At 40.6% G+C, this 26,575-nt stretch overlaps 1 protein-coding gene across 1 annotated transcript in view; it reads right to left on the bottom strand.

Moving 5' to 3' along the window:
• Nucleotides 1–26,575, bottom strand: part of slc4a3 (solute carrier family 4 member 3) — a 55,941-nt gene that overhangs the window by 17,916 nt on the left and 11,450 nt on the right. The window contains exons 3-9 of the mRNA XM_061691285.1: nt 21,621–21,798; nt 20,524–20,777; nt 17,011–17,195; nt 15,019–15,245; nt 8,696–8,841; nt 7,099–7,279; nt 6,493–6,628 (exon numbers count right to left, since the gene is read on the bottom strand). Coding sequence (XP_061547269.1) covers nt 6,493–6,628; nt 7,099–7,279; nt 8,696–8,841; nt 15,019–15,245; nt 17,011–17,195; nt 20,524–20,777; nt 21,621–21,798 — 1,307 coding nt within the window. The remainder of the gene's footprint in view (nt 1–6,492; nt 6,629–7,098; nt 7,280–8,695; nt 8,842–15,018; nt 15,246–17,010; nt 17,196–20,523; nt 20,778–21,620; nt 21,799–26,575) is intronic.

The raw sequence follows: 26,575 nt of genomic DNA on the forward strand, positions 1-26,575 counted from the left end.
CATTTGGAGTTTAGTGATGCCCATCTCTCTAGAATATCTGCTTGATTTCTTGGGGCTCATTTCGGCAAATTCTGTGGTAGGGATTCACTAAGTATGACCCTTGGAATTCACCCAAAATTGCTGCTTCAAACCAATGTGGCAGAATTCCTGTTTAATTTAGGTCATGGGTCTTTGAGACTTTTTCATGCGTCTTGTTATGATAGACATACAGTTGACAACAAATGTGGTGTTGCTCATTCAAACTGGTGCCGGGCACAAATCCTTCTTTCAAATTTCCATTACACTGGGTTGTGGTCTCATACTATTGTTAAGCATTGTATATTATTGAACATAAAATAAATATACTGTATATACACGTATAGACAGCCCTAAATCATTCACATTGCATGTATAAAGGTAGACTAAAATATATTGATGTTTCAAAGAATGTCTTGATGAGTGAAAAATATACTCCATGTGTGCAGTGGAGTGAAGGGGTTGTCCCATAATGACTGTAACTGTAATTGGAACATAGTTTGTGCAACACCAAACCGTGGACAGTTATATCATTACTTAACACATTTGTACTCAATCAAAGAAGAAAATATTATTACTCGTAGACATTGTCAAATGAACACTGAAAAGCAGTGCTGTTGTAATGCTGTCATGATTTGCCATAAACAAATTTGTATTTGTCAATTGATGTCTTTTGAGGTGTCATTTTAGCTAACAATTCATAAAATCATTGAAGTTATTGTGGACAGCCGATGGGAGTGTCCTTACTTGGGTGTAAACTACATGTACTGTATATACAGGGTGTACTCACTCAGGCATGGGCTAATTATTGATTTCAAGGTATTAAAAAGTCACTGTTTCAAAACCACTACAACAGTCAATTTTTCAGGTACCGTAGCTTGGTAGAGGAAGGATATGCAAAATGGGCCTACGAAGAGTGGCTGCTATAGAAGGCAATACTTCCAATACTATATCCCATTTATGAGAGGACAACACCCGCCACTCTGCGACAAATTTAAGGTAACGTTAATATATAACTGTAACATTGTCTTGAAATGAACTTTTATAACCAACTGTGGAGTTAGCAATTGGTGAAATAAATACTGTAAACCCACGCATTTCCGCTCTGACGTTACTTCTCAAAGCGAAGAGCAGAGAGGTAGCTACCCATTTTCAGAGAAATATGTACTTTTACTGGTTGTACTACATTATGATTTTATTTAGAAAAAAAAACATGTATGTTTACTAATGTACCAAATATTCTATGTTGTTTAAAAATAAAACAGATTGCATTCAATGGAAAAAGGTTTTTCTTATTTACCCAAACGTTTCATATAATACATCTTAGCGCTATAATTGCAGTACCATGATACAGTGAAACCGCAATAGTTTTGCTCAAGTTTATGATCCCTTTAGAATCTGATACGGGCCCATGCCTACTTACTATTTTACTGGCCATTACTCATATATTTTTGTTTTTTGTTTCAGATGCAAACAGTACTAAATAATGGCAAACATACAATTACATTTTGAAGAAATAAAATGTGTAATAAAAAAGCTATTGGAAGTATTTTATGTCATGGAAGACAATTTAGAAGAAAAGGTCATGTTGAATTCCTTTGCATGTTGCCCTAGACCTCATGCTGATGGATTGCAGTCTGTGAGTCGAAAAATTATACTGGAAGACAATGTCTCGCAATTCCAAATGAAATGTTCCGCAACATTGTCGAAGGCATTGGTCCTTGTTATCACCTGTGTCTGTTAATGGTGGAAGCCATTAGTGTGAACACACAGGAATGAGGACACTAGACAATGGGGAGAAGACAAATGTTTTCTTATATGCCATTAAATTATCTTAAATGTAATGTTATTTTCATTCTTCCCATTAGACTTGTAGCTACGTGACTAAACACCAAATTAAAAATGAAACACAAATAGTGACCATTCAAAGAATGAGTAGTACATTTTTGGGGTATACCCTGTAGAAATACTGATCTTGTGCTGCCACAACTAATGCATTTAAAGGTATATTTGTGCATATTGGATTGTAGAGTATTGCAATGCTGTAGAACAAGGACCAAGGCTGGCTTACACCAAGCACCATCGATAATGGTGTTGCTTTTCAAGCCGGGCACAACCACAGTACAGCTTGAACATCTGTGGCCTTGTCAACCACAGGAAAGTTCAGATGATGAGCCAAGTCTTGCTAAAGCTAACATTCTGGAAATTCCCAGTGCGGGTTCCCTGTGTCAGCCTTTTTGTAACACCAAAACCAAAAGAATACGGAAGAGGGAGTTCGGCTCATCTCATACGTCGCTATACATATGTTAACACATATCCAAATCCCTACCTTTAAAGGGACTGGATTTAAAGAAAAAAAAAAAGAAAAAAGGTTTCCCCCTCATCCAAACTTTTGTTTGAAATTAAGAAGTTTGAGATCCAACTAAAGCTTCTGGCCAAGGCGGTAACAACACAGATGAACAATGCGGGTGGGAATTATTATTGGACTATTCACAGACATAATCTCCAGTCCCATTGTCTTCCCACCGCACACTGATTCCTTATGTCGGAAAGTTGTTAAATGTGTCATTAACATAGCCAAAACCAACACACTTGATAATAAACATTGATTCTAGGGGTAATTTCAGACACTTTGTGATTAAAAGCAGTCTTATTGTAACAAGTTTACAGTCCATTCTCCCTTAAGTCTTGGGAAAAAATGAGCACCTAGCATCAAGTCTCAAGAGCTAACTAATGTGACTTCGAGATGGTCTGCTATTGTTTGTGATTTATCACATCAAATCAGTCAAATCAAACTTTATTTTACAGAGCAACTTTCATACAATGATTTGCATCTCAAAGTGCTTTACATTGTTAAAATCAATCCCCAACCACCACTCATCCACACAGATACATCCCGGAGATGCGCACACACGCACACACACGCACGCACACACACTCACAGACACACACACACACACACAAATGCACACACACACACACACACACACACACACACACACAGTTAAAAAAAGTAAGAAAATAATAATGTAATGACCTATGGCTGGGTATAGATAAATCAAGTTGGAAATGCCATCTCAGACAGCAGATCGTGGCCACATGGTACCAGTATTAAGCCCTGGCGTAGGGACATGGGGTGTGCCACAAATGGTGACCGAGGACCCCAAGAGGCAGGACCATGCCAATCAATTACAGCTTCAATTGCAGAGGGCTCCCTCTGAGGAAACACTGAAAGATACTATTTAAAAAAATAATAATCTGCATAAAACCCAGCGTTCAGTAAAAACAGGACTGTAGGAAAGAGTAATAAAACATTGAAAATAAAATAAAATCAAAAGGATAAAACAGTTCAAAGTACGTTAAAAGGAAAATTAAATATTAGTTAAAAGCCAAGTTAAGGTTGGTCTTGAGCCTTTCTTAAAAACTTGAATGTTCTCTGCAGCCCTGAGGTGCTCCGGCAGGCTGTTCCACAAATGGGGGCCGTAAAATTCGAATGACACCTCACCGTGAGTCTCAGTCCTGACTTTTGGAATAACTAAAAGGCCGGAGCCAGACGACCTCAGGGCCCGCGAGGGTATATAGGGTAAAAGCAGCTCTAAGAGATAAGAAGGCCCAAGACCATTAAGAAACTTAAAAACCAGCAAAATAACCATAAAATTGATCCTGAAACACATGTGGAGCCAATGGAACCCGTAGGTGTGAATGTGAGTGCGAATGCTTGTTTGTTTATATGTGCCCTGCGATTGGCTGGTAACCATTTCAGGGTGTACCCCGCCTCCTGCCCGATGATAGCTGGGATAGGCTCCAGCGCTACCACGACCCTTGTGAGGATAAGCGGCTCAGATAATGGATGGATGGATGGATACTCTTGAGTGATTCTGATGGTTTATCCTGACATCCTCGCAGGGATAGGTTTCACTGGTAGCTGTTTCTTCAAGTTAACGGCTAATGTTGAGTTAGTCAACCACATGAAAACAAGGACACACATGGGGCGTGTGTCGGACGGTGTCTCCATAATCTTAACAGACTACACATAAAGTCAAGAGAGGACAGGAGACAGACTTCCTGTTGTCTCTTCAGTCTAACCTCATCTGTCAGTCAATCCATCACCACTGCAAACAGGAAGGGGCTCAGGGCTGATCCTTGATGCAATCCCACATCTACCTTAAACTCCTCTGTCACAACTACAGTACACCTCACCACTGTTCTGCTGCCCTCATACATGTACTCTACTATTCTAACATACTTCTCTGCCACTCTATACTTCTGCTCCTCCTGACCTTCTCTGTATTCCTCCATCAACACCCTCAAGGCAAATAACGCATCTGTGGTACTCTTCCTCGGCATGAAACCATACTGTTGCTTGCAAAAACTTACTTCTGCTCTGAGTCTAGCCTCCACTATTCTTTCCCATAAGTTAATTGTGTGGCTCGTCAACTTTAAACATTTATACTTGCCATGGCTCTGCACATCACCCTTGCTCTTAAAAATAGGCACCAGCATACTTTTCATCTGCACAAGATGTAATCAACCTGTGTGCTTCTACCTCCGCTCTTGTGGGTCACCCTATGTTCCTGCCTTTTTTGGAAGAAAGTGATCCATACAGCCATTTCCATCCTTTTTGCGAAGTCTACCACCATCTATCCCTTCAAATTCCTTTCCTGGATGCCCCTACTTACCCATAACTTCTTCGTCACCCCGATTTTCCTTCACCAAGATGTCCATTACAATCTGCAGCAATCACGACTCTCTCCTTGTCTGGGATGCTCAGAACATCGTCGTCTATCTCCTTCCAGAATTTCTCTTTCACCTCTATGTCACATCCTACCTGTGGGGTATAGCCACTAATCACATTATACATAACACCCTCAATTTCACTTGATCTGATACTCTTTTCACCTCCAAGACATTGTTAGCCAACTCTTCCTTTAAAATAACCCCATCTTCCCATCTCCACCAATGGTAAAATAATTTTAACCCTACCCCTTAACTTAAAACCGTACTGCCTTTCCACCTGCTCTCCTGGACACACAATATGTCGACCTTTCTCCTAATCATCATTTCAACCAACTCTAAAGCTTTTCCTGTCATAATCCCAACATTCAAGGTTCCCACATTCAGTTCTAGGCTCTGTGCTTTCGCCTTCTCTTTTTGCCTAAGAACCCGCTATCCACCTATCGTCTTCGACCCACATTAGCTGAATTTCCATCGGTGTCCTGTAGGTTAACGGTGCCGGTGGCGAATGTTGTTAATCCAGGCTACAACCGATCCGGTATGACATTTTTTGTATGAACGCTCATATTTGTTTGGGTGTCAGGTGTCTAAGTCTGTTTAAAAGAACAGTGTGGTATACTGTGTCAAAGTCAGTGCTAAGATCCATCAGAAACAACACAGTTAATTTACAGTCATCAGCACTCTAAAATCATTTAAAATTTTGAGGATTGCCGTCTTAGTGTTGTCATTCATCCTAAAACCAGACTAATACTTTTCAATAACATTAAAATTTGCTAAAAAGTCAGTGAGTTGAATAAAAAGTTTTTTTCTAAAATTTAGCTGAAAAATTCTAAGTTTGATACAGGTTGGCCGTTGTTAAAATCATTAAAATCGAAATTGCTCATCTTCTGCAGGGGCCTTACCACTGCTGCTTTGAAGGCCGCAAGGAAGTTTCCCTTCTGAAGAGAGAAATTTGCAATTTTTAAAAGATGTTCTCTAAAAAAAAAAAAAAAAAAAAAAAACATAAAATGTTTTCAAAATTGATGTTGGAATTGGTTGGGCTTCACTGTGGAGAGAACTTTGTCAAGCATCTCAGCAACAATCAGGACAAAACTGTGTTTCCTCAGGTAAAGACAGGCAATCAGATATTTTTAAAACCATGTTATGATTGGATAAAATGTTGCATCTGATAGTGTCAATCTTTCCTCTGAAATGGGCTGCAAAATCCACACAGAGAGAATCAGATGGAGTTAAAGGGAAGCTGTTAAAATCATGATTAAATGAATGATTTATAGTGGAGAAAAAAACTTTGGGGTTATTGATGTTTGAGATAATAGTGGAGAAATATCTATTTCTGACATCTTTTACAGTTTTGTTGTAAAGTTTCAGTTGTTCATAGAATATTGCATGGTTATTCGCAGTCTTATTTTTTCTCCATTTTATGTCTACCGCCTTACATCTTTTCATCTTTTTGACCACATCCGTTATCCACGGGGATTTAGTTGTTGTTGAAGTATTTTTTGTTTTTAGAGGGGCAACAATGTCAAGGCTTGCCCGAAGTCTGCTGTTAAAATCATCAACAATAAAATCACACTGGCATAGTATGCATTTTTTCTTTCCACATTTAAAAACAGTTTACAGGTGTATTCAAAAAGCATTTTCACTCATAGAGGCTAAAAATCATACTTTTATCAATTCCCATGCAGATCAAAACACAAATACTGTCTGAATAGAATCCAAGGAAGAATATGCTTTGTAACAGACCTGTGTTTGAGCAGCAAGGCCCTGAGAACGCAGGATCTGTCTTCCGCTCTAATCTGATCAGAGATGATCATTGTCTCCACCACCAAATGGGCGATTCCCGGTAGAGAGTTCTGCTCCAGGTCCAGAAGGATGGCCCCTGGGAAAGATCAGTGTCAGATATGACATACAAGGGAACTTGGTTTGGGATGGTTGTGTTGTACTTGTAGAAGTCAGTCATGTTGTAGTCTATCACTAACCTATGCAAAGTGGTAGCTATTCACATCAATCAGTACCCATGAAAAAGCTCTCACTTTCAAAAGGCTTGGTGATGCCTGATCTAAAGTCTTCAATGGAGGTAACTTGCATGTTTTTGGAATGTGGAAGGAAGTCAGAATACCTGGAGAAAATCTATGCAAGCATGGGGAGAACATGCAAAGTCCACACAGAAAGAAGCCCAGATTCGAACCCCCAAGCTTAGTACTGTGAGGTTCTGACCACTCGTTCAATGCCCTGGCAGTTAATTTCTTTCCTTCTACTGTATATATGTTTTTACTAATCCTTATAGATTTTGAATACACATTATTCAATAAGGGCTTGTTTTGCCGGATGCTCGAAGAGTCCCTTTACCATGCGTGATTGTGCGGCGAAGCTCCAGTAAACTGCGAAAAGAGAGCGAAGCCACGTGAGGTTTGCCCCAGCGGTCAGTCTCCTCCTCGACATCCTCCTCAAACTTGATCCAGCGGGCACGCTCCTTCCAACGCATTTCATGGTCCTTCTCCACAATCAGCTCATTGAGCTCTACAAACAACTGGAGGTAAAGCAAAGCATGAATACAGAATACAGTAGACCCCTGTATAGTAGCGGTTAGGCACTTGCGGATTCACCTATTTGAAGATTTTTTTCCAAATTTTCTTCTAAATTTTTTTATATATTTTTTTTGTGCGTATGTGGGGGAGGGGACCTTTTTCGTGGAAAACGTTGATTGGTGGTATATCCACGCTTTTTCAAGAATTTTTGGGATTAAAAAAATAATAATTCCAATTAAATTATAGTGGTTGTCAATTATTCCTTGTATACCTTAACAGGAAATGAGCAGATGCAAATTTTCCGCCACATTATATTTGCTCGTGCATACAATTTACATCATCTGTATATATCTTTATCATCCGAAAGATCATTAGTGATAAAATGTCCAAGGTATTTAACCTCATTACTAAGGGCAGGGCCAAATATAATATATACAGCTTATCCAGAACTCTGTCGCCCTTATTATCACAAGGACCACCTCTACTCACCACATTACTCCAGCCCTCAAACAACTGCCCTGGCTCCCTGTCCAATTCTGCATAGAATATCAAATACTGGTCTGCATCTTCAAGCCCATCAATAACCTTGCCTCGCCATATCTTGCTGACCTCCTTCACATTGCCATACTCTCCCGCTCTCTCAGGCCTTCATCCTGCATCCACCTCACTGTCCCTTCTGCCCGCCCGTCCACTGTTGTGGACAGAGCCTTCAGCCGGCCCCCATCTTTGGAACTCACTACCACCTGACCTCCAAAACAAAGACTCATTAACCCTCTTCAAAACCAAACTCAAGACACACCTATTCCGAACTACCGATTTAACATTTCCCATATTATTTGCCATTTTAATTGATGTTTTATCTTTTGCTATTTTTATTGTTTTTCCTTTAAATATGTTTGTAAAGTGATGTTGTGTGGCTTGAAAGGAGCCTATAAATAAAAACAATTATTATCATGATTATTATTAGTATGTTGTGACGAGTGTCGTCGTCCCACCCCTAACCCCCCTGAAACCCCCCCCCCCCCTCACACACACACATCTACACACACACAGACACACGTGCACATACCCCCACCCCACCCACACACACACACACATCTCAGATGGGTACTCACACCATGACCCTCCAATTCAAAAGACAAAGTCCTTACGGATGAGCTCCTCTCACGTCACAGTGTTACCATACCAGTATCCATCCATCCATCCATCCATCCATTTTCCATACCGCTTATTCTCACTAGTCGCGAGCTTGCCAGCAGCCAATCCCAGCTATCTTTGGGCGAAAGGTGGCGTACACCCTGAACTGGTCGCCAGCCAATTGCAGGGCACATATAAACAAACAACCATTCACACTCTCATTCAAAATTAAATGTTATTTAATGAACGTCATCTCAGCTGATGGTGACTAAGCCAACAACCTCGTGAGTCTTCTTGTCCGATGCTCGTTTCTTCTTCTTAAGGCTGGACAGTGGAGTGGAACTGTTGCTGTTACGGCCAACCTGAAATCGGGATGATTTCTTCACTAAGTGGCGTCTCACACCGGGGTTGTCTTCAAATCTGTGACCTGCAGGAAACCAAGATATTTTCATTAGACATAATCTTGCAAATAGGGTTATTGGAATTAGAAAAAAAATAGATTGGTGATAAGGCTTGGACTTGTTATTACTCATATTAGGAATACACATCATCTGTTGTGGCTGATCAAAGACCCAAAATATACAATATTACCAATAAGCACAACACAACACAATAGACCTGCATTCATTTCCCCCTTGTTTTTCTAAGGTGTTTTGTGCAATGGTACCAAGCCTGTCTAGGCTGATTTATTCTTTGGCTAAAAAAAAAAAAAAGATCCACTAATATATAATTGGTGCATTATAATTTGTTGAGCCTCATGTTATGTTGCAGCTCATAATGACCTCTTTGAAACGCTAGAGGGAAAACAAAATTAGATGTAACTTGTTCTGCATGTCTGAATAATCTGAAAAACTGAATTTGCATTCTGCTACATTATTTACTGTATATTTGTATTATTATATTAATATTGTTATTTTTTTAATGATTAATTTTAAAGTGGGTGACACTGAACTATGAGCATTGTTGCTAACAAACTAACACAACAAAGGTGTAAATGGAAAACCATTCAGCAAGGATCATCTTGTGTAACGGACAATTTCCGCTGGAGCAGCTTGATACGCAACGGTGAAATGTAATCAAAATTTTAAAATCCCCTAATCATATTATCCATACCATGGAATTCCTTTCAGGGGACATGATTAGAAACTGAGGGTGAACATGACAATTGCATGTACAAATATGAATAGCTTAACACTGATCTCTTTTTAGGAAATGAAAGCGTGAATTTTTTTAACAGTCTGAATTATGTTATGAAAACACCAAAGGCATTCTTTAAATGTTTAAATGCCCCCATCAATTACATTTCTGACACATGCCTGTTAAATCTATGCTATTTTCTAAATAACAGGCAAGTTTGCCTTGGAATGTACATTAAATTTTTCACTGCTGGCAGCAACGTAACCCGAATGCATGTTGGAACGCGCCATACTCTCACTTACAAATACTAATGTAGTATTAAAGTGATAATTACACTAAATATTAGTATGAAAACACTAACTGTGCTAAGTGATGGTACATTCTTGTCGCGCTGGAAAAAATATTCTGTAAAATATTGTATGTTGCTACCGTCGTAAAACCGAAAACCTCTTGGAACTTCTGACAACCTGTCCATGACCTTGTTATGCTGTGCGGCCACACATAATACACATGCCAGAAACCGCCACTGCTAACAAGCTCACCCATGCTGCATCCCTGGTAAGAATAAGCAGTATAGAAAATGGATGTATAGACTAACAAGTGAGGTATGAATTCTGGACCACCTTGTGGATAAAATCCAATTCTTATGTAATCTTATTGTTGTCATTTGCTGTGCTCAGATGATGTTATAAGATAAGATGAAAAAGTCCATATGACAAAATTCACAAGGAAATCATTCCCTTTTCTGACCGGCAGGTAACTTATGTGCTGATCGCCTTAAAATCATTCAAAACAAAAACGTGAATGGAAATAGAAGAACCGGACACACTGATTGTCAATGTAATGTCATTCCGCATCAGCTGTGGCTAAGACCAAAGCCAAATGGATGCCACCGGATCAATGGAAACACAGAAGACAACATCCACAGTCGAGAGGCTTGCCAATTTGTTCAATACCATGTACCAATGTAGTACTGTTTGACATGAATGTGCCCCATAGCATTAATCAAGATCGCTATATAATCAGTGGAAACTCACATTCATTAGAATTAAAGGCTTGGCAAAAACGTTACGTTGTGATGGTGACAAGGTTGAAACCAACTTTGTCCACTGTCAAAAGTTCTTGTCCAAGCTCTAATCTCCACAAAACTACTTACGGATTGAATCGACCGAAGATCCCAGTTGAGTGTGGATCGACTCGAGCAAGTCGTAGTCGTCGAAATCGAATACAAACTCTTCAAATTCCTCAAAGCCTTCCACGACGGACAGTGAGCCGTGTTGCTCGTTTTGGCGCAGACTCGGGGTGCCCGAGCTTTTCTGGATACTGCACTCACGCTCGGCTCCATTGTGCTTGTTGTCGGCCTGGTTCTCTTGTCCATCTATATCTGTCATCTCCACAGCTGGTACCTCCTCCTGTCCTCCTCTCTCCAGCTGGGCTTACTGCTCATTCAGGGGCTGCCCACTCTTTTCAACTGTAGTGCGTTGCCTGGACTCCTTTTTACAAGTCCCGAGTCCACACCGGTTACACCATGAAACCAAAGCAAAGTCAAATCCCAGAGCCAGAAGACACCTCTCTGAAACCACGGTCAAGCCACAGTAGCAATCTTTACTTTGGCCACCACAGCAAAGTGCAGAAAAGGAGTGGTTTTCTTTGTGAGAACAGAATCAGTGCCACTCTTGTTTTGGGTGATGTCCACAGGCTATTGATTTGGGGACTGTGCCATAACGCTCGATAGTGAATTAGAGTAGGACGTAATGCTTTTCATTGGTATAGTACAGTAAACCCCTGCTATTCGAGGGGTGTAAAACTGAGCCTGGCCGTGGATAAAACGCAATTGATGCCTAAAAAATGTTATAAATTGCATACGATGCCAGTAGACACCGATGGTGCAATGTTTCATTTGTCTACCATTCAAGCAGGCAGCATGGGTTAAAATCCCACACAGAGGCAATGTGAGTCTGAAAGATTATCTCTATAAATTGCTGAAACGGGTAACTGGCAGCCAACACTCGGGGGGGACTTTAAATAATTTGGAAAAAAATAACTTTTTGGGGAAAATCATAAACTTCTTTCTTCTACCATACCCGATCAGTTTTAAATTGGAATAGCAACGTTCACCACTAGATGATACAGATTGCTTGGTAGCACTTCCCCCGTGTCTTTTTCATCAGAAAAGAATAGGAAGCAGTTAATGTGTTCAACAAATTTTAAAGCAAGCCTATATCTCCAGTTTGCTGAGAGATGCTGTCAGCCATAACTGTTTTATAACACTGATAAGTCATCAAAGAGAATCAGAGGCTCTTTTACCTCAGAGGAAGTTGTAACCCTTTTAGCACCATAATAGATATATTTATTAGTTTCACAGCTTTCAGGGGCAGTTCGGATGATTAAAATTGCACAAAGTAGCGAGGAGTTGCGGTAATTTGAAATACATATGCGCCGCAGTGTCACCGGTGATCCCTGTCGCTTTTAAAAGGGTTATGGAATAATTACCAGGAAGAGTAACATAGCATCTTATATATTTAGTAAGATACCAGATAATGCTTAGCTTATGCTAGCAAGTGACTGGGAGATACACCAGCTCTCCTTCAACAAAGCAGAGTGAATGTCCCAAAACTGCAAAGTGACTAAGACTAATTTGGAATGACATGCAGGACAAACAATACAATTTATAAAAAAAATTGAGTGAATTGATCTTTGTGAAAAAAAATGCACAACATTTGTTCTAGCACTTACTGTTGGTTTGCTATTCTTTGAATGTTAATTTTTATGTAAGAGAATCCATCCATTTTCTGAGCCGCTTCTCCTCACTAGGGTCGCGGGCATGCTGAAACCTATCCCAGCTATCATCGGGCAGGAGGCGGGGTACACCCTGAACCGGCTGCCAGCCAATCACAGTGGGAGGAAACCGGAGTGCCCGGAGAAAACCCACGCAGGCACGGGGAGAACATGCAAACTCCACACAGGCGGGGCCGAGGATTGAACCCCGGTCCTCAGAACTGTGAGGCGGACATTCTAACCAGTCGTGCACCGTGCCGCCGCGTAAGAGAATCCTTTGAATTGAAAAAATAAATAAATAATCTGAGTATGTGGCTATTTTGGCGGCACGGTGTTCCTGCCAGAGGTATTAACTGTAGGGCTGTTTAGTTTTCATTCCACTTTAGCTCTGTCCAACTCTTTTGGTTTGTTTGTTGCCTCTGTGTAGTTGCTCTTTCGTAACAAGCTTTTACCATTATTTTTTTTGTGCTTCACGTTTGTGCACAATTTTGGTTCATTGAATCCTACTGGATTGCTCTTGTAGTCTAATTTGAGATCCATCCTTTATCCTTTTGCCAAATATTACATCAACGTCCAAATGGGGAGTCCCAACAATTTGTGGCAATTTGGGTTCACTGTTAAAACTTCCATCAAGGTTCTTGCCTGTAGGCTGTGTGTTTAATTACGTTGTACTATGCGTGTGGATGTTGTTTAACTTTTGGACTGAATGTTTCACCCGACACTATGGAAGGACTTTAATTTTCAAAAGAAACGAAAGCAAGGGTTGCAGCGGCATGCACAGCCTGTCACCATGAAGCATCAGTACTCGGCAGCTGTGAGTTTAGTGGCCCTGTTTTGTGTTTCTACGCAGTCAATGATTACTCCAGTCTGGTAAAGCAGGAAAGGCCAGAGGCAGGGTCGCTGGTGAAGGGGAATCGACTGCAGGCTCTGTTAATGACTGCCCCTTTTTCTCTTACACCACTCACAATTATTGCCTGGTTTCATTTGTTTTCTTTTTTTTCTACATACCATCAATGCATCTCCACACTTTCGCTCTTTTGCTTCGTCATTGTACGTTTCTGTGGTTAGTGCTGGATTAAGTCCACAGGATGTCAAGTGGCTTTGTTAAAAAGGAGGCGTTTAATTATATAAATTATTAATTATATATGTTTAGATATACTATACAGTGAGCCTCTACCCATTTGCAGTTCACTCTTAACATGTTTACTTATTCACATTTTTTCCTGTGAAACCTTTCCTCATCTGTCATCTTAAAAACTATTCATGGTTTTTGTGCTCTTTCTGTAACCTCCGAAAATGACGGACAGAGGACAGAATGTTAAAGTCTCGACTAATTGGAAAGTAATAAATTATGTCAAGGGAGTATGTTGTTTTGATAAATCTCGACTGAGAGATGAAAATCTTCATCTTTGTAAATTATTATTATTATCATTATTATCATTATTAGGCGGCACGGTGGCCGACTGGTTAGAGCGTCAGCCTCACAGTTCTGAGGTGCGGGGTTCAATCCCCGTCCCCACCTGTATGGAGTTTGCATGTTCTCCCCGTGCCTGCGTGGGTTTTCTCCGGGCACTCCGGTTTCCTCCCACATCCCAAAAGCATGCATCAATTGGAGACTCTAAAATTGCCCGTAGGTGTGAATGTGAATGCGAATTGTTGTTTGTATGTATGTGCCCTGCGATTGGCTGGCAACCAGTTCAGGGTGTACCCCGCCTCCTGCCCGATGACAGCTGGGATAGGCTCCAGCACGCCCGCGACCCTAGTGAGGAGAAGCGGCTCAGAAAATGGATGGATGGATTATCATTATTATCATACACAGCGGCAGCATGGAGTTAATCCATATACTTATATGTCATGTCAGTCTATCCAAGATGACCAGTTTGGAAAATGTATTTAAAATACCATTGCTATTGAATATTGTTGAAAAAAAAAAACATTGATAAGGCAATGGCATTGTATTTTGTAATGTCTGAGCAATTTATGTAGAATCAGCGATATTAACTCAGATTAATCACACATTGTATTTTGACCACAGTGCTCCTTTATCTTAACCGAGGATGTATATCTGAAATGCGGTGCAGGTTGCTATAAAGTCAGTGAGGAGACCCGACTGGTGCGCTTGGCGGCAAATTTTGCATCAAAAGTCATTTGCATCAAAGCCCTATATATATATAGATAGATATATAGATATATATATAGCTGGCACAGTGGAAATTGGTTAGCGCATCTGCCTCACAGTTCTGGGGACCGGCCCAGCCTGTGTGGAGTTTGCATGTTCTTCCCGTGCCCGGGTGGGTTTTTCTCCGGGCACTCCGATTTCCTCCCACATCCCAAAAACATGCATGAATTAGAGACTCTAAATTGCCCGTACGTGTGGATGTGAGTGCGAATGGTTGTTTGTTTATGTGCCCTGCGATTGGCTGGCGACCAGTTCAGGTTGTACCCCGCCTCTTGCCCGAAGATAGCTGGGATAGGCTCCAGCACACCCGTGACCCTTGTGAGGATAAGTGGTACAGAAAATGAATACTAACTTTGTGTTCAACTAAACAGGCCCAGATTTCACACACAAAATTTTTTTTGCGTAAATTGAGATGAGATTGTCATTATTTTGGGGCTCAATGCTCAGTTCGGTTGGAGACACTTCATTAGATAATACAGATGAAATGGCCCTGTGTGATACCTCACTCACTTTTCATGTCATCCAAATCAACACTGGCCAACATCTGGGCCTCAGCTTCATCGGTTGGCACTTGATGATAAACGGCAGTCTCAACTGCGGTCATGCTGCCAATGCAAATCCGCTCCCTCAGGTCGTAGTTGCACCGCTGGGCGCCTGTCACGCGATGGTGGGTGGGCTTCCGACAAAACCAGTTCTGAGTTGCAGTGGTGGATGGGGACGCCCATCCTGGGGTGATGCTGACAAAGAACACAGACATTGTTGATAAGACATTGTTGTCGGATAACAGGAATCATTGCGACCTCTTTGGGAGAGAAAAAAAAAAATCAGTACCATGTCCTTATAGTGCCTTCCGTTTGTTTCTCAGGAAAAACATTAATGGCATGAAAGCAAAACTGTCAGAGATTAAAATACCCCAACAAACCTTATACAGTACTGTTTGTACTGTGCAGTGGTGCCTTTAGATACGAATAAATTTCTGAGATACGAGCCGTACGCCAAAATGCAATGTAATGTAATGTGCAATGTAATGTGACCAAATCATTTCTTGTCATTTTAGACCCCTGTGCACGCCAAAGGATCACTTGCATGCACTTTAACATGTATCCTTCTGGATCTGCGAGGTTGGCCACTGGAGATGCTGGGCCTGTTCCGCCCTCCTCCTCTTGGGTATGGTTGTGTCCGTGTTGCTCTCCTGGGGGATGCCAATCCTGAGGCTGCTCTCCGTCCCCGGGTGCCAGGGTGGTGTCTGTTGGCCCCATCCTGTGGGTCTCGTCCTAGTCTCCGGGTGGAAGCTTCGGGGCCATGCTGCTGCGTCCCGGGCCTGTGTCCTCCTCTTCCCTCTCCCCAGGGCGCGCTGCATCGCCCTTCTCTCCCTGGGGATGTGTGGGGTCCCCGGCTGACTTGTGGATCATGGTGGGGTGTCAGCGTCTCCTGCCTCGGTCGGCCCTGCCTTCTGGCCTTGTTCTGGTCACTGGGCTATGGTCGGTTTGGGTGGGGGTTGAATTAGCTTAGCTGTGGCGTGGGGAGGGGCTTCCCCCTTTCCTCTGTGGTCTACCAGCTGAATGGGCCGGGCCCGCAGGAGTCTAGCCTCTTACTTCACACACTATGCACATTTTTAGTACTCACACTGTACATACTCTGCAAATTGGGCACACTCCAGCCAGTGACCCTGGTGAGGATAAGCGGTACGGAAAACAGATGGATTGTTAGAGTTATGCTGTGAGAAGCTTATGGAATAAAGCAAAATGTTATTTTTACTTAAAAATACTGTATATGGCACCTAAATGGCAAAATCAGAGAAATTGGTAATTTTGCAGAGGTCTCTTCATTTTTTTCCAGAGCTGCATGTTTTAGTGGCGATGTAGTGTAATGACACAAGTACGAGTATGTCGAAAGTACAGTAAACCCCTGCATATTCTATGCTATTAACGATTCATGAATTCAGCCGTTTGCATTTTTCTGGCTGAACCTATCCCCAGCTACTTGCTGAAAAACTAACCTAGGTACTCACATTTTTGTGTTCTTTCTGAAACATCCTAAGACGCCGGAATATGGTGCCAAAAGCATATCTAAATAGCAAAGTAATATCGTAACTAATCCAAGGGTGTTGAAGTAATACATCTCCACTGAAAGAGAAGCTTTTTATGTCATGGAGGACCTAAGTTTAGCCTGGGCTGTTACGGAGATTCTTCCCTGCATGTGCATATACACGGGGACACATTTATTTATTTTTAATGAAATCATCTGTAAGCCATTTATTTTAAAGGTTAATGTTAACAGATGAGATTGATATTCAAGCGTTGTGGTGATATATTTACAGTTTAAACCATTAATATAGGCAACTCTAAGAAACAACGGCAATTCCGTTTTTGTTTTCGCTATTCGCTACAGGGCTCAGTCCATAGCCACCGTAAACCGCAGGGGTTTACTGTTCTACCATTATTATTACCAAGGCAGCCTTCAGTGCCCACCAAGCAGCATGATACTTTCATGAGAGCCTACCTGTTGCTCGACATAGACTCCTTTTCCTTCTCCTCGTGGTGTTCAATGACGGCATATCCTCCACTGTGTAGGTCTCCCTTGAGAGTGAGCGTGCGTTTCTGGGCCCGGTGATGCTCCTCATTTTCTGTGTGGACTGTGGCGATTGAAAGAGCTTCCTCCAAGTGCTCTTGGCTCTCCAAACTAAACTGAGAGCAAGGAGAAGATCGAGGTGAGAGGGGTGCAATAGAGGGCAGACAAGATCAAATCGAGACGCCAGAGCTCTACCAAACAAATTCAATTATGGTCAGTAAATACAGAACAAAAAATTTGAATATCATGGAAACATTTATTTATTTCCATAATTCCATTCAAAAAGGTAAACTTTCATAGAGTATAGATTCATTTAAACAATTTCAAGTATTTATTTTTACATAATTTGGGCTTCCATCTCATAAAACCCACGAAATCAGGAATTAAACAAATTTAAATACTGTGAAGAAATCACCATTTACTTCTGTTTTTGTTGGAAAAAAATAAATAAATTAGGGTCACATGAAATCAGTCAAAATATGGAAAGTTTAAAACAATATGTTAATCTTCAATCCCTTTGCTTTAATCTCTGCCTCGATGTGCCGTGGCATTGAGGCAATCAGCCTGTGGCATTGCCTGGGAGTTATGGAAACCCAGATTTCCTTGATGCTTCCTGTCAGTTCTTCTTTGTTTTTGGGTTTGGTGCCCCTCATTTTCCTCTTGATAATACCCCATAGATTCTCAGTGGGGTTTAGATCTGGCGAGTTGGTTGGCCAGTCAAGCACTGTGATGGCATGGGCATCAAAGCAGGTTTTGGTGCTTCTGGCGGTATGGGCAGGGGCCAGGTCCTGCTGGAAGATTAAATCTGCATCTCCATACAGATCCTCAGCAGAAGGAATCATGAAGTCCTCTAAAACATTCTGGTAGATTGTTGCGGTGACCTTGGATTTAAGAAAGCAGAGTTTACCAAGCCAGCACGGCGGCTTGTTCTCCCTGTGCCTGGGTGGGTTTTCTCCGAGCACTCCGGTTTCCTCCCACATCCCAAAAACATGCGTGATAAATTGATTGATGACTCTAAATTGCCCATAGGTGTGAATGTGAGTGTGAATGGTTGTTTGTTTCTATGTGCCCTGTGTTTGGCTGGCGGCCGGTTCAGGGTGTACCCCGCCTCCCCGCCCAAAGATAGCTGGGATAGACTCCAGCAGCCCGCGACCCTAGTGAGGATGTGCGGTTAAGACAATCAATGGATGGATGGATGAAATTTACCAACACCTGCACTGGACATTGCACCCCAAATCGTGGATATTTCACACTGCACCTCAAGCAGCTTAGGTTCTGTTCTTCACCAGTCTACCTCCAAACCCTTCGACCTTGAATCCCGAATGAAAGGCACACTTTACTTTTATCGGAAAATAGCACCTCGGACCACTGGCCAACAGTCCAGTCCTTCTTCTCCTTGGCCAAGTTGAGACGCTTCCTACGTTGGGCTCAGGCTGAGAAGTGGCTTGACCCGAGGAACCAGGCAGTTGTAGCTCATCTCCCGGATGCGTCTGAATGTGGTGGTTTTTGAAGCTCTGGCTTCCGCCACATTCTACTCTGATAATCCACTGAAGCCCATGCGCATCTCTTTTGCTGGTGCATATTCTCCTGCCACATTTTGTCCTTCCACTAGACTTTCCATTGATATGCTTGGACAAAGCACTCTGTGGACAGCCAGCCTCCTTACCTATGAACTTTTGTGGCTTGCCCATCCTATGGAGGGTATCAATGATGGTCTTCTGGCCAATTGTCAAGTCTGCAGTCTTCCCCATATTGAACCCAACTGAGACAATTGAACCAAACTGAAGCAATTTAATGACACCTGGGGAAACCTGTGCAGGTGTTTTGAGTTTAGTAGATGATTAGTGTGTGACACACAATTGAAAACATTTATGGCATGTAAAATTTGGGCTGATTTCTTCACAGTATTCTAATTTTTGAATTCCTGATTTTGTGGGTTTTATGAGCTGGAAACCCAAATTATGTAAAAATAAACAAATAAATACTTAAAATTGTTTAAATTGTGGGCCCTGAATCTATAATCTATCAAAGTTTAACTTTTTGAATGGAATTATAGAAATAAATAAACTTTTCCATGACATTCTAATTTTTTGGAAAGGGTCTATAGGCTCTTGTTTACAATCTAGTCCGCTTCGTGTTCAATTCCATCCACATGATGGTGAGAATGTAACGCTGCTTTTATGTTGCAGGTCAAATTGACCCGTTTGTAAAATTTAGGGGGAAATAATAATACAATATTAGGATTAATTATTGTTTTTGTTCTTTTAATATCAATATTGCATTGTGTTATTATATCATATTCATGATTAAGCGTAAAATGGGTCACATTGACCCATGAATTTCAGAGCAGCATCCATAATCTAGTCCACTAATCCATCCTCATGCTGGTCACAATGTAGCCGTGTTGTTACACATCAAATTGACCGGTATAGAAAATCTAGAAATCTATATTTATAAAAATTATATTTTTCGGGATGATTCAACAGAGCAGGTCCGATTGACCCATGAACTTGGATGTAAGAACGTAAGAAACAAACACAACATCCATCCATTTTGGGTAGCGGTTGACCTTGGAGGGGTCATGGGTGAGATAGTGCTGTTTTAGGACTTAAATATATTAATTCATTTTCAATTCATTTGCATTAATTAATCTGATGAAATAATTTGCTAGTTTATTTAGTGTAAATACAAAAAAGCATTAGTAAAATAAACAATTTTACATATACAATGATGCCTTGAGATACGGGTGCCTTGGCTTCTGAGTTGTTCGAGACATGAGCAGTTGCTTGGCTGATTTTAAATTTTTTTTAAGAGTAAAGAGCAAAAATTCCAGATACGCTTGCGCTTCAGACCCTAGATGTTGGGAGCAAACTTTACAACATTCAAAAGAAGAGCAAGGACAATACACTAGGTTCAGTCATTTTTGTGCTTGCATTGTTTATGTTTGCCAGTTATGTGGAGAGCAAATTATATTACTGTGTTAGTACAACACTGTTAAGCACATTTATCTTGTTTAAAAAAACATTAAAAAAATACTTTTTTGTGTGTGTTTTTGGATTAATTTCATTTTCATCAATTTTAAAGGGGAAACAAATATTTGAAATGCAATTGTTTTGAGAAACAAGCGTGGTCACAGAATTAATTAAACTCGTATCTCAAGGCATCACTGTACATCTAAAAATGTGCTGTATTGAAAAAAAGTTAATTAATTACATTAAATTAGTGATAACACAATTAAAAACGAGCACGTATTATTCTATTATTAAAATTAACTTTTACATGTTTTACATTGACATTTGAATTATTTCTTATCTCACCTACAAATGGTCTGGTCCATCTGTCCGATTTAAAGATCAAATGTGGCCTGTGAGCATTAATCTCTGGTATAAAGTCCAGTAAAAAGAAAAACAATTCTCTTCTCATGGCTTTGCAATCCTATATTACCTGTGCTTCAATGCAGGGTGGTAACTCGGCGGCCACGGCAACCGCCTCCTGCGTGTCTATTTCCGACTCAGCATCCTCCTCATCCACCTCGTGGATGGTGGGCGTAACCTCCGAGGGTGGCAGAGACGTCTTTCTTTTCTTCCGTTTCTTTTTGCGTCTGCGCTCTGTGCCGTGCACCCTCTTGCGTAAGCGCTGGGGTACGGGCAAGTGGGTAGAGAGGGGGTGGTGGATGTGATGAATTGTGTGCCTGTGATCTGGATTTCAAGAAATGACAAGAATGTATTTGGCAAAAATGTTGAAATCCCAAATTGCCATATACAATGTTGCAGCATTCCCTCGCTATATCGCGGTTCACCTATTGTGGATTTAGTGAATTGCAGATTTATTTTTTACATATACATATCACGCATAATTCGCCATATCGTTGGATTTTAAGTGTATGCTGTAACTTTATTTTTGGTAAAATAAACACTTCCGAGGCTAAAACATTAAAACTGTAAAGAAAAATCATTAAATCACATATTACAAAGAATAAAATACTACTAGTCCTAAGTACTACATTACTCTATGTTTAAGAGTTCAAAAGATGTTTAAGAGTATGGAAAGTGCTTATGTTAAAAGGAGTGTGGGGAAGATTAATAACGGTCTGGCAAGGTTCATACAGCTTTAAAATGTATAAATAATAATTAGAAAAAATGTGTTCGCTACTTTCCAGATTTCACCTACAATACTGCAGGGGTGGTCCGGAACCTAACCCCCACGATAAATGAGGGATTGCTGTACATGGTTAATGGCAGCTACAGTATATTCAAGGAGACTGTGTTCCAAATAATTAGGCATATATTGTTTTTGGTGATTTTCATAAATAGTCAGTTAGATGCAATAATTTTCTCCCGGGGTTGCTGTTTGGAGGTATACTGCAATCCCTTTCTTAGATCTTATTTTTAAGATACTCCATAGTTTCTCAGTAGGGTTGAGGTCAGGGGTTGACAGTGAGGACACCATGAGTTTTTCTCCCTTCATACACATATCAGCCATAGCTGCAATTGTATTTGCATAATTTGGATTACAGTGTATGCACAGTAATCTGTACCTACACTCAAAATCTTTTTCTGTGTAGTTTCGACCCATCCTGTCGCCACTGATGGATGCAGATTCACTGATGATGTCAGCAAAATACTTGACAGACAGTGCTTTCTCCCAATCCTCCTCCTCCGCCTCATCTTTGTTCTGGTCAGCCAGTGATTCTTCCTCATTGCCCTCATCGTCCCTCACCTGAAAAAAAAAAAAAAAAAAAAAAAGATACAGCCTCAATACTGGTGCAACAGCACCACCTACTGTGAAATCATCATTAAAAGATTAAGCTGGATCCTTGTCATTCTCACCATTTCATCAAAAACTGAAAAAGAACAGCTTCATAAGACCCAATCTTTTTTATCTTACCTTGCTACTTTTACACAAATTTAATTCATTGACTGTTTCTTCTTCTTCATTATATTTATATTTAATTATTATATTCATTACCTACTTTGTCAGGATAAACGTTATCTTTTTGGCTTCTTGAACATGAACAGGCCAACTAGTGTGTAAAACTAATAAATGTGAATGCATTGCAAAACAATTACCGTAATTTCTCGTGTATAATGCCCAAAGTTGAGCTAAAAATTCTGGAAAACCCTCCTACCTGTGTATAACGCATTTTTACAAAGCATGATTTTGCTTCTACCCATATGATCAAAACATGAAGTATTATCTTTATTTGTGTTAGTTTTTTCAAATAATTATTCTGAAGTTAAGCACTTTATTTGAACACATACTACTTTATTTTTATTTACTTGCTCTTTTTTGGAAATTCACAGCCCTACTTTTATTTAGTAAATGAGAAAACACACAGTTGTGCTCATATGTTTGCTTACCCAGGCAGAATTTGTAAAATGTGTACAATTCTTTTAAGAAAACATGAAGTACCAGCTGAAACACATTTAATTTTATTTTAATGGGATTCAAATTAGAGATAGGGTTAGAAGCTCGGTCATCCGGGAGGAACGCAGAGTAGAGCCGCTGCTCCTCCGCATTGAGAGGAGCCAGATGAGGTGGCTGGGGCATCTGATTCGGATGCCTCCCGGACGCCTCCCTGGTGAGGTGTCCCGGGCACGTCCCACCGGGAGGAGACCCCGGGGACGACCCAGGACACGCTGGAGAGACTACGTCCTTCGGCTGGCCTGGGAACGCCTCGGGATCCCCCCGGAAGAGCTGAATGAAGTGGCTGGGGAGAGGGAAGTCTGGGCGTGCCTGCTAAAGCTACTGCCCCCGTGACCTGACCCAGATAAGTGATAGAAAATGGATGGATGGGATTCAAATTAAACTGTCAAGCATTTTAGAAAAACATTATCATTAAACAAAACATAACCATAAAGAAACTAATGATGGTTGTTGTTCAGTCATCAGTCATATTTAAAAAAACAACAACAATATTTCACAAATTCTGCCTGGGTATGTAAACCTATGAGCACAATTGTACATATATGCAGTCATATGTACCCCTGTCATATTGACTACACCTTTTTCATAACCTCTAGGTGGCATACTAGAATGAAAGTGTACAACTTTTTCATAACCTCTCGGTGGCGGTGGAATAGTGGAATGAAAGTGTACAGCTTGTTCATAACCTCTAGATGGTGGCATACATTTATAAAATGTGAAAGTCTTTTTCATTTTCTCCTGTACCTATGTGTAATGTGCACTATTGACCTTTGACAATTTTTGGGGGGGGGGAAATGCGCGTTATACACGAGAAATTACAGTAACCCTCCTGGATCAAAGTAACTCATTTTAAATGTAAAAATCTAAAAAAAAAAAAAAAAAAATTGTGTAAAAACAATGGGACAATGCATCATCATTATTCTTTTCTCTTTTATTACATTCATTCATTCATTCATTCATTCATCTTCCGTTCTGTTTATCCTTACTAGGGACGTGGGCATGCTGGAGCCTATCCCAGCTATCTTCGGGCGAGAGGCGGGGTACACCAGAACTGGACGCCAGCCAATCGCAGGGCACACATAAACAAACAACCATTCACACTCACACTTCACACCTAAGGGCAATTTAGAATCTTCAATCAACCTACCAAGCATGTTTTTGAGACGTGGGAGGAAACCGGAGTACCCGGAGAAAACCCACACAGGCACGGGGAGAACATGCAAACTCCACACAGGCGGGGCCGGGATTTGACCCCCGGTCCTCAGAACTGTGAGGCGGATGTGCTTACCAGTCGCCCTTTTATTACATATTCAATATATTAATACTCATTCAAACTCACTGATGGTGTAGTGGTACACTCGCCTGACTTTGGTGCAGGCAGCGTGGGTTCAGTTCCCACTCAGTGACGGTGTGAATGTGAGTGTGAATGGTTGTCCGTGTCCGTATGTGCCCTGTGACTGACTGGCGACCAGTTCAGGGTGTAGTCCGCCTTTCGCCCGAAGTCAGCAGGGATAGGCTCCAGCGTCCCATGACCCTAACCAGGATAAGCGGTGTTGAAAATGGATGGATGGATAATATTCATTCATTCATTTTCCGTACAGCTTATCCTCACTAGGGTCGCAGGCGTCTTTCAGTCAAGATGTCTAACTTCAACATACTTCTTTGGATCAACTGTACAACTTTGGTATTAAGACAGGTCTTTCGTGACATCTTGTGATATCTTATGGCGAAAGATAGAAAGGGCACAAAAACTGTGAATCGTGGGTTTTATTTTTGCAAACAAAGGAGGAACAGTTCCAAATTTAAAAAAGATGCGTGTATAAGTGAATTGTATTTCTTGATTTTCGAGCACATTAGCACAAAATTACAAGAGTATAACACATGCTTTTCCGTATGTAGTTTTAACAGTAGAAACATCAATGCATATTTCAAACACAGCACAACAGATGAAGCAATACTTTATGAACATGAACACATGATGTCACTGCGACAAAAACGCAAGCAGCAAATGACTAATGCACTCACAACAGCCCCTGGAGACTGACGGCTTGTGGGAGCGGCGTGTCCATACAGAAACATCTGGTGCTTCTGATAGGTCAAGTCGCTCGAAGGCACCAGATCCTCAGCTTCTGATTGGTTCTGGCATGGTGAGTCCTCTGCCTAATGATCTGTGCTCTCATATTTCTCTTCTTAGGGCTCTATTAGATTTTAATTACCAGTGGGATGAAGGGACAGGATGCATTAAAATATGAGAGCTACCTATCAGCTCAAGCCCGAAGCATTAAGAACCAGACACAATATGAAGACTGATGGTATGTAAAAGCCTTGTTGCCAATGCCTTTGTAGCAGGGTTTTTTGGGTCCAGGGACCTCTTACAGTAAAGATAAATAAACATAACTACCATGTGTACCCCTAAATACCCTGGGAATTATTTCTCATTTGAAATTGTCAAGCTAAATAGGCTTGACTTATTTGATAAAAATGAACTTAACAAAATTCAATTGAATTGATTAAATATTTATCCATAGTTGTCAGCTGACGTGCACTACTTCCACTAACAACAGGGCTGCGAACACCGACGCGAGTGTACAAAAGCAGTCAGGGTTGCCATCTTTGCTGTTTGGTCGCTATAGTTAGTGACTTCTGAATCCTCGAGTGAGTGGTTCTCAGTGTGGTACTATTACTACTAGTGGTACACGGGCTCCCTCTAGTGAATCACAAACTCAAACTGTGCAGAATGTTACAGTGGTTTATTTTTGGGGTAGCCAGTGCAGTACATTTGTTAAATACAGTTCAGTTGTATTTAACTTTTTTAAGTACAATGCATTTTAAAAATGTTCCATTTACATTTACAACCCCAATTCCAATAAAGTTGGGACGTTGTGTTAAACATAAATAAAAACAGAATACAATGATTTGCAAATCATGTTCAACTTATATTTAATTGAATACATTGAATTTCATGGACGCCTCTGCTTAGTTCAGCAAGACAATGCCAACAACAGCGTGGCTTTGTAGTAAAAGAGTGCGGGTACTAGACTGGCCTGCCTGCAGTCCAGACCTGTCTCCCATTGAAAATGTGTGGCGCATTATGAAGCGTAAAATATGACAACGGAGACCCCGGACTGTTGAACAGCTGAAGCTGTACATCAAGCAAGAATGGGAGAGGATTCCACCGACAAAGCTTCAACAATTAGTGTCCTCAGTTGCCAAACGTTTATTGAATGTTGTTAAAAGAAAAGGTGATGTAACACAGTGTTTGCCCTGTCCCAGCTTTTTTGGAAAGTGTTGCAGCCATAAAATTCTAAGTTAATGATTATTTGCTAAAAGGAAATTTATCAGTTTGAACATGAAATATCTTGTCATTGTAGTGTATTCAATTAAATATAGTTTGAACATGATTTGCAAATCATTTGTATTGTTTTTATTTATGTTTAATTGGAATTGGGGTTGTACATTAATACTTAATTTACTATTTATTATTCAGTATTATATCTTTTTTACATATACATTTTATATTTACATTAGTTTAAAACTGTTTCAATTGTTTTTGTTTTTTTTACTTTTATGTGCAATACATTGTAATGAAATCACTGAGATTTTCTTTCTATATTTAAGTGCAGTGTTAATGTTGAAACTGTACATAATAATGCCTCGTATGCTACTATATTACAACCCCAATTTCAAAATATTTATATAGAAGTTGTATATTATTATTATTATATTAGCTCGACTAAATTCAACATATTAGAATGTTGAAAAGAAAGTGCATAAACATTCCAATCCCAATTAATGAGCAATTGTTGTAAAATGTACCTTAATTCTAGCCTCCTGCACCCCTCCCTGCACTTAAATTGCATTTCACTCTGTGGAAAAGGCAACATGAATATTTCATCTTGAGGGGTAAATGGGATTTCGCGAGGTGTACTAAAATATTTAACAGCTGCTGACTAATACTGACAAATTTCATGAGTTGCTCTGTTATGTCTTGTATTGCAAGTAATGTGTGGGACACACACTTGTTAGTAGTGAAAAGCTTATGTATATAAATGACTGATGTCAAATGATA

This window comes from Phycodurus eques, chromosome 12 (assembly GCF_024500275.1).
Source record: "Phycodurus eques isolate BA_2022a chromosome 12, UOR_Pequ_1.1, whole genome shotgun sequence".
Taxonomy (NCBI): Eukaryota; Metazoa; Chordata; class Actinopteri; order Syngnathiformes; family Syngnathidae; genus Phycodurus; species Phycodurus eques.